Here is an 11,941-nt window from a genome sequence, read left to right as displayed (position 1 = left end):
TTGATCCATTTGAGTTGTTGTTTTTTTGCGAGTTTTATATTATGCTTTTCATATCTTTGGATTCGAGATACTGCTAAATCACAGTAAATAATGTTCTTTCATAAAACCTTGCACAAACACTTATTATATGTTTATGAAGTTTTTATACTTTGTGAGAAAGGAATTTAAAGCAAATGCTCCCGCGTCATTGTCCTTAGTTGTTCCATTGTTCCCGCCCATGTTCCAGTATATATATATTTTTTTACGGCACTACCTAATCTAATCGTTTGACTGTTATTTAGGATCGTGTCATTAATTACTAACAGTTTCGCTTACTGTATCTGGGTATTTAATATCTATTTTTAAACGTATATCCGCTTTAATATCGATGTGTAGGAAATATTAGATTAGACTTTGTTTCCGATTACTATTTTGTTTATTCCTGACAAATGGAAATTTAACATCAAAATATCCATTAATTTGTAATCATGATTTTTGCAAATAATTTCAGTGATTGGCCATCGTGATAAGATTACTCAACAAGATTCTACCAATTTAGTAGCTTCTTTATTATCATTGCAGAATTATAGTGCGAATGAAATTGAATGAATCATGTGTCCCATTGATTGTCACCGAACTTGTTGCTTGCTAGTAACAGTTGTAAACATTCGTATTAAACAGAACAAAATGCCGCATACAGTAACATGGTGAAAAGAAAATATGTTTTAGCTTCCATTTTAGCCGTAACTTTGATTAGTTGGATATATTGGAGTTCAAACCATGAAGTAAATAACACTATAAAAATACTTTCTGAACAAGAAAGTTTTAAACATACAATTATTCAACCAAGTGACAAATTGTGTACAGGTACTGCAGCATTAATTAAATGCATTTAGATTACATTTACATGGTCATACTTTATTATGTCTTATTTACGTTTTGGTGTGCAATAAATTATTCTAAATTGAGATAGCTAGTGTATTTTGTAACCAAAGATAACCAATGAACTGCATAATTGTGGGTGTTTTGTTTAATTGTTTTGAAATTCAATTAAGTGGTTATCTTATACATTCGTTCAAGCGATTGTACGGCTCTAGCGCGAGGCGTCACAGGTTCGAGGCCAGGCACGTTTCCATTTTTTCCGATTTTATGTACTCTAATAACTACGTAATATTATAATATGTAGTTACTGTCTTAGGTTTTCGCCAGTGGTAAAGATATTTAAATCAGTTTTTTGTGTTGTATAAAACTGTTCTGAAAAATTGTAAGTGTCACAAAACCGTAAAAGTACTTTAATTTGATTATATTATGTTTAAGTACTCACTTCGGTAGCTTGGTAATGATTTAAGTGATACAGCAAGAAGCATCTTTCGTTGGTTTGATGCGATTAAGTTATTCTCGTGGGAATTTTTCACAAAACTGCATAACATCTCTTATTGTAAAATACAAAGATTTCTTTTGTCGATAAGTTGTTTTTAAATGCGGGAACTGTGGTACTTGAAGTTCTTGATGCGTTGATGATGAGGTATGAAGGCTGGAATTGTTCCGCGTATGTCACCAGTGTGGAGATATACGACAAAGGCATGATCTTCCACCGAGCAGGTGATATTTGTTCGGCAGACCGACGGTTCAATTTTTTATTTTTTGAACCTACCTATGCTGATAAGCCTTAAGAGGCTATTTAAGCTTTACTCTAGCGTGTAAGTGAGCTCTCGGGGCTCAAACCGAAGGTGTCGCTAACACTGGTCCTAGTAAGAGCAGTGCTTCGCAGAATCTACCACTGAATCGGATATGCGAGCCACTGAGAAGATCCGGCAAGAAACTCAGTGGACTATGTCAATGGGTTAATTTAAGGACGGTGACCGGCGGCGGTCCAAATGTTCGTTATATGTAAGGTTATCTTGAAAATGTAAGCGAAATTCAGGCATTTGTCAAATATGTTGTGTTGTATGATGGCTACCACCACAGTAAACGTTAACTGATTGTTAATTTTTTTTACAGGAAATCCCTTTCTGGTAATTATAGTTACATCGTATGTGGGCCATATTGAACTACGAAGTGCTCACAGAAGAGCCATGCCTCAAAAACTTCTGGAAGCCATGAACGCTAAAAGAGTATTCTTATTAGCTAAAATTCCTGAAAAAGACAAGTAAATATTCGATCTTTTTTTTTATTATATATATTTTTATGTGTATTTTATGTAATAGTCTTATTACTTACTGGACAAGTGAGATGCATCAGATATTAAAATTACATCATTTTGAAGTTCAGTATTTACGTAAGTTCGCTTCGGACTTTGCGACCACTAATTCAGTCAAATATTTTCATTTATTGACCACGAACCGATCGATAGAACCGAAGATACTATATAATAATATTTAATCGTTTTCATTATTCGTAATTATGCACCGTTTCAGAATCATCACGCAAGAGGCAATAATAGACGAAAGCAATATATTCGGAGATATCCTGCAAGGATCTTTCGTGGAAAATTATAGAAATTTAACGTTCAAGCATCTGATGGGCTTGCAGTGGGCCTCCACAGCGTGCAGCAATGCATCGTACATTTTAAAAGTCGACGACGATACCGTTTTTAATTTAGAAAGGACTTATCGATTACTAGAAACTTTAGATGCAAATGACATTTTCCTTCTGGGTTACATTCTCAATAATACGAAGCCGAGAAGGAATAAAGAAAACAAATGGTATGTTACTCGGGAAGAATACTCTAGAAAAAACTACCCTGCTTATTTATCGGGGTGGTATTACATAACAACGCCAAAAACGGCCCGCAAAATAACCGAGGAAGCTATATACCATCCTAAATTCTGGATTGACGACATTTTAATTACCGGTATGCTCACTGAAGCTTTACATATTAAATTACGACAATTGCCAAGAGATTATTGGTTGGAATATTATGAGTTACTCGAGTGTTGTTTAAGAGATATGATAAATAAACAAATTAATTGCGATTCGGTAGTTGGACCGAACGGTGGGAGAGAGAATTTGATTGTAGAATTTAATGACGCAATAAGAAACTGTGATAAATCGAAAAAGTGCACGAAACGTGATGAAAGCACGCCGTTAAAGAAAGTATGCATTGTGAACAGTGAAAGAACTATATTTAGTAATGGTCAACCTCAAGTGGAGTTATATAAATTATAACACATACTCTGTCTTATCAATATGATTCGGATTGGCCAATTATTAGGAATGTAAAATATGTATTGCTTATCTTACTAATACCATTTAATCTATCTAATCATATAAGTAGAAAAATCAATACAAATGGAAAATTCATTATTTTATATCAATGGATAATTAATAACGTAATATTATTATATTGACAACTGATTTATTTAACGATTTACATTATTGCATATAAATAATTATATATTACAAAACATAAAAAAGAAAATGAACGATTTAGGAAGACATGATTTAAAATTTGAAATATTTTCATTACATACACCTAATTTTCATTACCATATTTTTATTTTAGAAATTGATTCTATAAGTAATTATAGTCTTAATACTAAACTCTTTCCAATTCATTTATTAAAATTACTTTTACGATTTTGCATTTGTAGGTGGTTCCTATCTAAAAATGTCTCAATATCCTCAATAATCTAAAATGCTTCCAATCCGTATTTTAAACTGTTTTAGTTTGGATAGTTTGCACACTTTTATATCAAAATTATAGCCTGACATATATGAATGAACCACACATTCAACAGTAAAATGATAATACCATCAACATTCGTAACACAAACTGTTTTTATTTATTTATTTATTTATTTTCAAGAAGTCTTATCTGCATAAGGTACAGTTTATTAACAACATAAACAACTATCCATTAGTGAGGTCTTGAAAGTCAGTCTTTAAAAAATCCTAGCTCAACTTGTATCAAACATCAATTAATATAAGTAACGAAATCATTCAATCTAATTTTAACTAACTTAAAGCCTTCAGATATCATGAAAATTTGCACACATATCAAGGCGCACAAGAATACAATACTTTTTTTCTGATGATAATAAAGTACAATAATATACCTAATATCTTGACCAGAATAAAAATATTTAATTTCACCTTTTAGTACCTATATACAAGGTTCCCTAATAGTTTTATCTTTAAATCATCGAAAGTATTATTATAACAATATTTACTACCATTTAAATATTTGTCTACAGAGCTTTTCAAATACACTGAATACATACATAAATATCTATCATCATTACGCATCTAAAAATATACACAGCTTGCATTCGTTTTTTCATTTCCCATTTCACTTAAAAAGAAAATTGATGTAAACAAATCTTAAAAGGCACAACTGTTATTGCAAATTTGTTAACCATTAATGATACATAATAATAAAAACAATACAATTTAACAAATATATAAATGATAGTTATTCAATAAAATCTGGGATTGACTACTAGATTATTTAACTAAATCAAAAACATATCTGTACTAACTCAACTGCTACATACCAAATGCAAACAGATATACAGTCAGCAAAAAAACTTAGTCATAATTTTACTAATAAAATAATCTACTAATATCAAGAACTCATCCATGTGTTAGTAATAGAACTACCGTTTACGATACAGTCTTTGAATCCTTTCATCACATAAGATGATTGATACCATTTTATTGTGTCAGTGGATTCGATTTCATTTAATTCTTCACAGTTTTCATTGAAACTATCCTCAATGCCAATATCAGTAGTGGATACATCACTAAAAATTTTAAACTCATTACAACAGCTAAAATTTTCAGTATTTCCTGTTCTGAAATTGATTACAATTATTCTAGAACTAGCAGGAATTCGGTGACCACTTGTAAATGAATAGTTACTTGTATCCAGCAAAGCATCTTGATCGTTAAAGGTTCTTTTCTTTAGAAAAACAAACATGTTTGTTGGAGCTAAAGTGTTTAAGAACATTTCATTCAATTTCTCAGAGGTCACTACTGCTCTGTAAAGAAAAGTATTATTACACTAGGTCAAATAAAATAATTTTTGCCCCCTATATTCTAAATTTAATAATAAAAAATAACTTTAGTGACTAAAGGATTTCTAATTCTAATTTTTTCCAATAATCTTAATGCACAGCAAATGAAAATCAATAATTTGATCCAGTTTGAGGGAATTCCAGTTTTAAGAGAATTAAGACTTTATAGTTGTGAGTGATGTTATTGATATTGTAGTGTCTCCATAAAGAGAACAGAATAAAGATAAATTCTTTATTTTGAGCTGGCATGCATGGACAAATATGCATAAATACTTGTTTTTTTAGTAAATTGAATTACATCACAAATCAGCCAACAGAATTATGATTGTCAAACCTGTGGAAAGTCTCTGTAAGATAAGAATAAAAGTAATATCATTGCTGCAGAAATAAGCAAAGCTTATAATAATACACTTAACTAATATATTTATATGCAATAAAAGGATCTGAAAGATCAGGAACTCATTAAATACGAAAATCATCGAAATAATGTGTAATGTGTGTAATAACAAGATTCTTTAACAAAACCTCTTTTGTCTTGCATTGGATAAATGTGAATTTTTTGATAACCAATTACAATGGATATATGTAAAAAAATGTTATAAATAACTGTAAGAGCAGATTTAGACTCACCTAAATACATTTCTATGTATTTTTTGGTCACTGGCTATGAGACTTGAATGACACTGTGGTCTGTGGCAAGTAGCTGGCAGTATCAATCTATACACTTCCTTACAAGTTATAGGTGTAGCTCCGAGAATTATGCACACCTCATCTGGCATTGATGGGCTGTTAATTTCAAGAAGCAGACTCTGAAAAACATGGTGTCTAAAATGCAAATGGAAAAAATTTAGGTTCCAGGTAAGATGATGAAGGTTTAATAGTTAAATCCACAAATACCGAATAAATTTTAAAAACTTGTTTTGTAGCTAGTCAAACTATAGACGCCAATGTTTCAAAGTGCATCAAAATCACATTCTAATATTCCATTAGATATATGCAGACAGACAAAGTTAATAAAAGTGTTATAAGACTGACATGTAAGAGATATTTTCATTATTGCTTTTATTCACAGACAAGTATAGTTACTGTTGGGTATAGTACTAAGGGCCTGCATCTGAGGGCTCTCATTAAATCTCATTTGAAGAAGTATATATATGTATATCATTCTGCTCAGGTAACACAGTGGAGAGCAGGTAAGTGGCAACTATATCACTGAGAACTAGAATGAATATCATCTCAACAGTTCCTCAGATCACTAATGGAATATATGGTATAAAAAACAATGAAACAAAGTCCCACTGCAGACCCAGAAGTTTTAACCATTCCTTGAAAAAAGGATACGCCTTTTCTTGTACGGAGTCAAATGTAAGAAGCAGGTATGTGAAAGCCCGGGCCTACAGACGAAAACAATACTCCAAGCAAGGCCTCACTTGTGCTATGTAAAACATAAGTCTATACTGAAAACCGCTCGAAAGCCCAAGTCCAAGATTTTTAATACCTTGAGAAGATTGCAGTGATACACAGGCATATATCTTTTATTGATTACCTTTAGGATAAGATCTAAATTTTTCAGTGCGGTTTCTGCAGTACGGAAGTGTTTTTCACTTTGAAAGCTTTCTTTTCTATTTTCGTGATCCAGTTCCTTCCTTTTGGTGATAAGTTGCTTCAACCATGGATAGGTATAAGGAATCTGCAGTCTTTGATACGCTATAAATTTTATTAATTCTGCAACAACGTGACCACATGATATGGTCGTTAGTTGATCACCAATATTTATTTCAAGCTTTAAGTGTTTGTTTGGAGTGGACGAACTCATTGTGAGGAGAGGACCAATATTTTTATTTTGCGTTGACTATCTTTTTATCAATATAAATAGTTTTCAGTATTTAAATATGGCATTGTGATTTTATTACAACTTTATAAATTTCAAAACACTTTTGACCAGTAAACTTCTAGCACAGTTTTATGGGATTTTATGATAGAGACCTGGTAACTAAGACTTTTAAGTCATGTCTTATTTTAATTTATATTCATAATTTTATGAAAAATGATGAAATGAAATTAATTGAAATGAAGATGATTAATTTGAGACATTAATCAACTGGGATGAAATTAAGTGAAACGAGATGAGATGAGATGATATGGGATGAAATATAATCTTAGTAAAATGGTGGTCATTTACTGAAATTTTTTCAGTGAACTTTTTGGAGGATTCCGAGAAGTTATGTCCAGCGGCTTTGTTTCATTTTCCCACATTTGTTTCCCACATTTCACAGATATTAAACAGTTAATAAACCACCGTTATTACATATTTAAACCAGAAGAAACGCTAAATAGACAAAATAAAACAAATCACACTTCACCCCTCGCGTTCCCACCAAAAAGTCTCCTCTAGCACCCCTCCTGGATGAACCTTTGTTCGCCCACATGTCTTGGTTAAACTGGAAAGGCTTCTGGGACACCAGTAATCCATAATGCATAAATAAAATAAAAAATGCAGTAACTAATGTAATAATCTGTGTATACGCATAATTGAAGATCACTGTAATAGATTAAACACAAGACAAGGTTGTTTAGCAGCTAGTTGTTCCTTCATGGTTTGCAGTGGCTGAAAATAGATACCTGCCGTAATCGTTTGGCCAGATTCTAGGAAGCTGTATTGAACGACACCGGCGCGTGGCATCTGTTTCTTCCGTGAAGCAGAATGCGTTTCGGTTTGAAGGGTGGGTCAGCCGTGGTAACTAACTATACTGACTATAATTAGAATCGGATTCGAACACCAGTGAATCGCTCAACATTAATGCCCCGAACGTCTTATCCCTTAGGCCACGACGCGGCGACGATTTCAAGACATATAACATAATATAATATAAATGTAACATAACATAACAAACAAAATAAAACAAATAACACAACTTCACTCCTCGCGTTCCGACCAAAAAGTCTCACTACCTATGAGATGGCAAAAGTGCATATATAACAACAATATATACTTTGATTAATTAAATATATCTTACAAAAGAAAAAATCCCATACAAAACGCCAATTTCATTTTTCCTACCTATTCTAGTAACCTCGAGGGATTATTCTAGATTCGCCGAGCTTGTAAGTGAACTCACGGGATTCAAACCTGACGACGTTGCTAACACGAACCCCAGCAAGAACCATGCTTCGCAAAATCTACCACTGGATTGGAAACGCGACCCACTGAGAAGATCCGGCGAGAAACTAAGTGGGCTGTGTCTGCGGGTTAATTTACTCGTTGAATCCTTCGTCGCAAGCAACGGGCTCGACGAGAACGATGACCGGTGCTTGAGGTACCTAAAAGCACCTTTAGTGGATGGACAAGATCCGAGATGACACCACAATTTCATATGTAAGGACCTAATGTATATATAAAAGATTGTTGGAAGGTCGTGATGCTGTCCACGTATAATTGTCTATGATGCACTATATTTGAATTTGTATTATGTTCCTTTTACTTTTGATGTGCGGTGTCATTCTGAATTATATTTTCTCTTATACAAGTCAACACAATGTTTTCAAGTATTTAATTTATGTTTTAATTAATTGCTATAGCCGCTAGTCCACCCTATCAGTGGTAGCAGAGCGTGGTTACATAAATATCTAGTGGCAAATGGAAGAAGCATATTAAAATTTAAAATAGTAAGTAAATGAGAAAATAAAAAAATTAAAATGAGCTCGAGTATCAGAAACATAGAACCGCTGACAAAATCAAACTATGATACCTGGTGCTTACAAGCACAGGCGATTCTCGTAAGATACGATTTGTGGGAATACGCTAGTGGTGCAAAAGCGTTAGCGGTAACTACGACTGCCGAAGAAAAGAGTGCGTTCCTAAAGGAAGACTTGAAGGCAAGGTCAGAGCTAATTTTACTTATATCTCCACCAGAACTGAAACAAGTTAAAGGGTGTAATACATCCAAGGAGGTATGGGACAAACTAAAGTCTATTCACCAAAGTTCAGGGCCGGCAAGAAAGGCTACGTTATTAAAGCAGCTAGTATTAAAGAAAATGACTCCACAAGAAGATGTGAGAGACCATCTCAGTAATTTTATGGATGTAGTAGGTAAATTAGAAGACATGGATGTCAAAATTCATCCAGAGTTATTAAGTATAATGATGTTGTACAGTTTACCTACAAATTTCGATAGCTTCCGAACGGCAATTGAGTCGAGAGATGTTCTACCAAGTCCTGACAGTTTAAAAATAAAAATCGTAGAAGAATACGAAGCAAGAAGGCAAACCGAAGATAGTGAACCTCAGGCTTCAGAAGCTTTCTACACAAAGACGAAGAAAAAGGTACAATTTTGTAAGGATTGCAATAAGAAAGGGCATTCCACAGAAGCTTGTTGGTCAAAGAAGAAACCCAATAACCCCAATAAAACTAAAGGTCAAGAAAAGACATTTAACATCTGTTTAACAACAGGAACATCGAAATGTAAAGGCAATTTATGGTGTCTTGACAGTGGCTGTACGTCACATATGACGGGTGATAAAAGTATACTCCATAATTTAATCCCCGCGACTGACACTCTAAAGCTAGCTTCAGATAAACATACGACCGAAGTTAAAGGGAAAGGAAAAGCCGAACTTTATACAAAGGATCGACGCTATAAAATTAGTCTTTCTGACACATTATATGTACCTGATTTATCGAATAATCTAATTTCTGCAAGCAAAATTACGGATCATGGCTATAAGGTTCTATTTGAAAAAGAACAAGCCAGTGTCATAAAAGGCGGGAAAACTGTATTAAAAGCTAACAGAAGAAATGGATTATACTATCTTGAATTTGATAAACCGGAAGAGACAGCAAACTTCGCACCTAGTGATGAAAGCGAAATTATGAAATGGCACAAGAAATTAGGTCACATCAATGAAAGAGACCTAAAAGAAATGGTTAAAAATAAAATGATGCGAGGACTCGACTTTAAAGAAAAAACTTTGGGTACCTGTGAGACTTGTATCAAAGGAAAATTTTCCACTCTACCATTCCAAAGCCATGGACAAATAATCTCTACCGAAGTGCTCCAGATAATTCACAGTGACGTGTGTGGCCCATTTGAGAACGAATCAATGGCCGGATCAAAGTATTTCGTAACATTTATTGACGATTATACAAGATACTGCTGTGTATATTTCTTAAAAGAAAAGAGCGAAGTAATCGATAAATTCAAGGAATATAAAAACTATGTTGAACTGTTTCATAAGAAGAAAATTCAAAATCTACAAACTGATAATGGAGGCGAATACAGGTCTAAAGCGTTTGATAAATTCCTCAAAGATAACGGTATAAGCCGAAGACTATCTGCACCTTATACCCCCCAGCAAAACGGCATGAGTGAAAGAAAAAATCGGTCGCTGATGGATAAAGCTAGATGTCTGATGATAGATGCCAATATTCCTGCAAAACTTTGGGCAGAAGCAGTAAACACTGCAAACTATTTAATAAATAGAAGCCCAGCAAGAGCTCTCAAAGGCAATTCCCCATATGAGAAATGGGTACAACGAACACCATCAGGAAATCACCTACACGTATTCGGAAATAGAGCGTTTGTGATGAACAAAAACCGAAGAGGAAAATTCACAGCCAAAGCGACAGAAGGAGTATTCTTGGGATATGCGGAATATACAAAAGGTTTTAGAATATATATACCCGAAAGGAATGATGTTGTTATCAGCAGAGATGTAAAAGTAGTCGAAAAGATGCATTATAGCGGTACTCCTGCTGAGAAACGCGAAGGTCTTACTCCAGAACCTGAAACAGAACAAATTGAAATTCCAGAAAAAAGAAACAACATTAATGAGAACTTACCTTTTCAGGAACCTAACCCCCTTTATTCCAGCTCTAGTCAAGATCATGTTGATGAACCATCTCCCTCAAGTGGAAGACCACAAAGGGACGTGAGACCACCAGCATGGACCAAAGATTATGAGTTAAGTCGCTGCGTGACCATGTTTACGTCAGAAAATAATGACGACTATGACTGCTCTTTACTAACATACAAAGAAGCTGTGACTGGCACCGACAGACGAAATTGGGAGAAGGCGATACAATCTGAAATGGAATCATTACAGAAAAATAACACCTGGCTATTAGTAGACAAGTCAGAAGCCAAAGGACACAAAATACTGTCGAACAAATGGGTATTTCGGATTAAAGATGACGGTACGTACAAGGCTAGATTAGTCGTACGTGGATGCGAGCAGAAAGGAAACCTGGATTTCGAAGACATTTATAGCCCAGTAGTAAGTCAATCTGCATTAAAAACTTTATTAGCAATTGCCGCATCTAAATCTTACTACTTCATGACATTTGACATCAAGACAGCTTTCTTATACGGAGAGTTATCAGATGAAGTTTATATGAAATTGCCTGTTGGCTATGAGAATAACTGCAATACTACTGAAGTAGTTTGCCGATTAAAAAAATCTTTGTACGGATTAAAACAAGCTCCATTTACATGGAACAAAACTTTTACCCAAGCGATGTTTGATTTGGGATTCAAGACAATCAAAACAGATCGATGCGTTTTCATAAACGAAGATAAATCAATAATAATCGGACTATTCGTTGATGATGGACTTGTCATAGGAAAAGATAAGAAAAAGATCGAAGCTATTTTGAAGAAACTTGAAACCAAATTTCAAATGAAAAAGAATGAAAATCCAAGTACTTATCTGGGTATGGAAATAAAAAACTCAAAAGAAGGAATAGTTCTTACTCAGAGATCCTACATAAATGACGTACTGGAAAAATACAACATGAAAAATGCCAAACCTTGTGACACGCCCGCAAGTAGCGATTCAAAGTCGATACAGGAAACTGCCCAGGAGAAGGAATATCCCTATAGGGAAGCAGTGGGAAGTTTACTGTACCTGTCTACCAGAACCAGACCAGATATCGCACAAGCGGTCAA

General features: G+C 34.0%; 3 protein-coding genes across 5 annotated transcripts in view; 2 read left to right on the top strand and 1 right to left on the bottom strand.

Moving 5' to 3' along the window:
* The first annotated feature begins 582 nt into the window (after positions 1 to 582).
* Positions 583 to 3,153, top strand: LOC101743071 (beta-1,3-galactosyltransferase 2). The gene is made up of 3 exons (XM_021346865.3): positions 583 to 846; positions 1,981 to 2,128; positions 2,397 to 3,153. Exons 1-3 carry the CDS (start codon positions 684 to 686, stop codon positions 3,145 to 3,147), a joined length of 1,062 nt encoding a protein of 353 aa, XP_021202540.2. The 5' UTR covers positions 583 to 683; the 3' UTR covers positions 3,148 to 3,153.
* Positions 3,154 to 3,317: 164 nt separating this feature from the next.
* LOC101742634 (uncharacterized) lies at positions 3,318 to 7,282 on the bottom strand. Of its 3 annotated transcripts, none has more exons than XR_009976683.1 (3): positions 6,544 to 7,280; positions 5,628 to 5,806; positions 3,318 to 4,956 (listed from the first exon to the last, which is right to left on the bottom strand). XR_009976683.1 is itself a non-coding variant. In XM_038020390.2 (3 exons), exons 1-3 carry the CDS (start codon positions 6,811 to 6,813, stop codon positions 4,547 to 4,549), a joined length of 864 nt encoding a protein of 287 aa, XP_037876318.1. In that variant the 5' UTR covers positions 6,814 to 7,282; the 3' UTR covers positions 3,318 to 4,546. The 3 variants fall into 3 exon arrangements, 2 of the variants coding, with proteins under 2 accessions (XP_037876318.1, XP_037876319.1); XM_038020390.2 differs by having other exon boundaries at positions 3,318 to 4,961; positions 6,544 to 7,282; XM_038020391.2 differs by having other exon boundaries at positions 3,742 to 4,724; positions 6,544 to 7,281.
* Positions 7,283 to 7,981: 699 nt separating this feature from the next.
* LOC101743216 (claspin) overlaps positions 7,982 to 11,941 on the top strand; it is a 36,052-nt gene continuing 32,092 nt past the window's right edge. Inside the window, exon 1 of the mRNA XM_062676223.1 lies at positions 7,982 to 8,373. Coding sequence (XP_062532207.1) covers positions 8,354 to 8,373 — 20 coding nt within the window. The 5' untranslated portion in view covers positions 7,982 to 8,353. The remainder of the gene's footprint in view (positions 8,374 to 11,941) is intronic.

The sequence above is a fragment of the Bombyx mori genome, chromosome 25 (assembly GCF_030269925.1).
Source record: "Bombyx mori chromosome 25, ASM3026992v2".
Classification (NCBI taxonomy): domain Eukaryota; kingdom Metazoa; phylum Arthropoda; class Insecta; order Lepidoptera; family Bombycidae; genus Bombyx; species Bombyx mori.
Note: the sequence above shows the minus strand (reverse complement) of the source record. Positions and strands in the feature narration are given on the sequence as shown.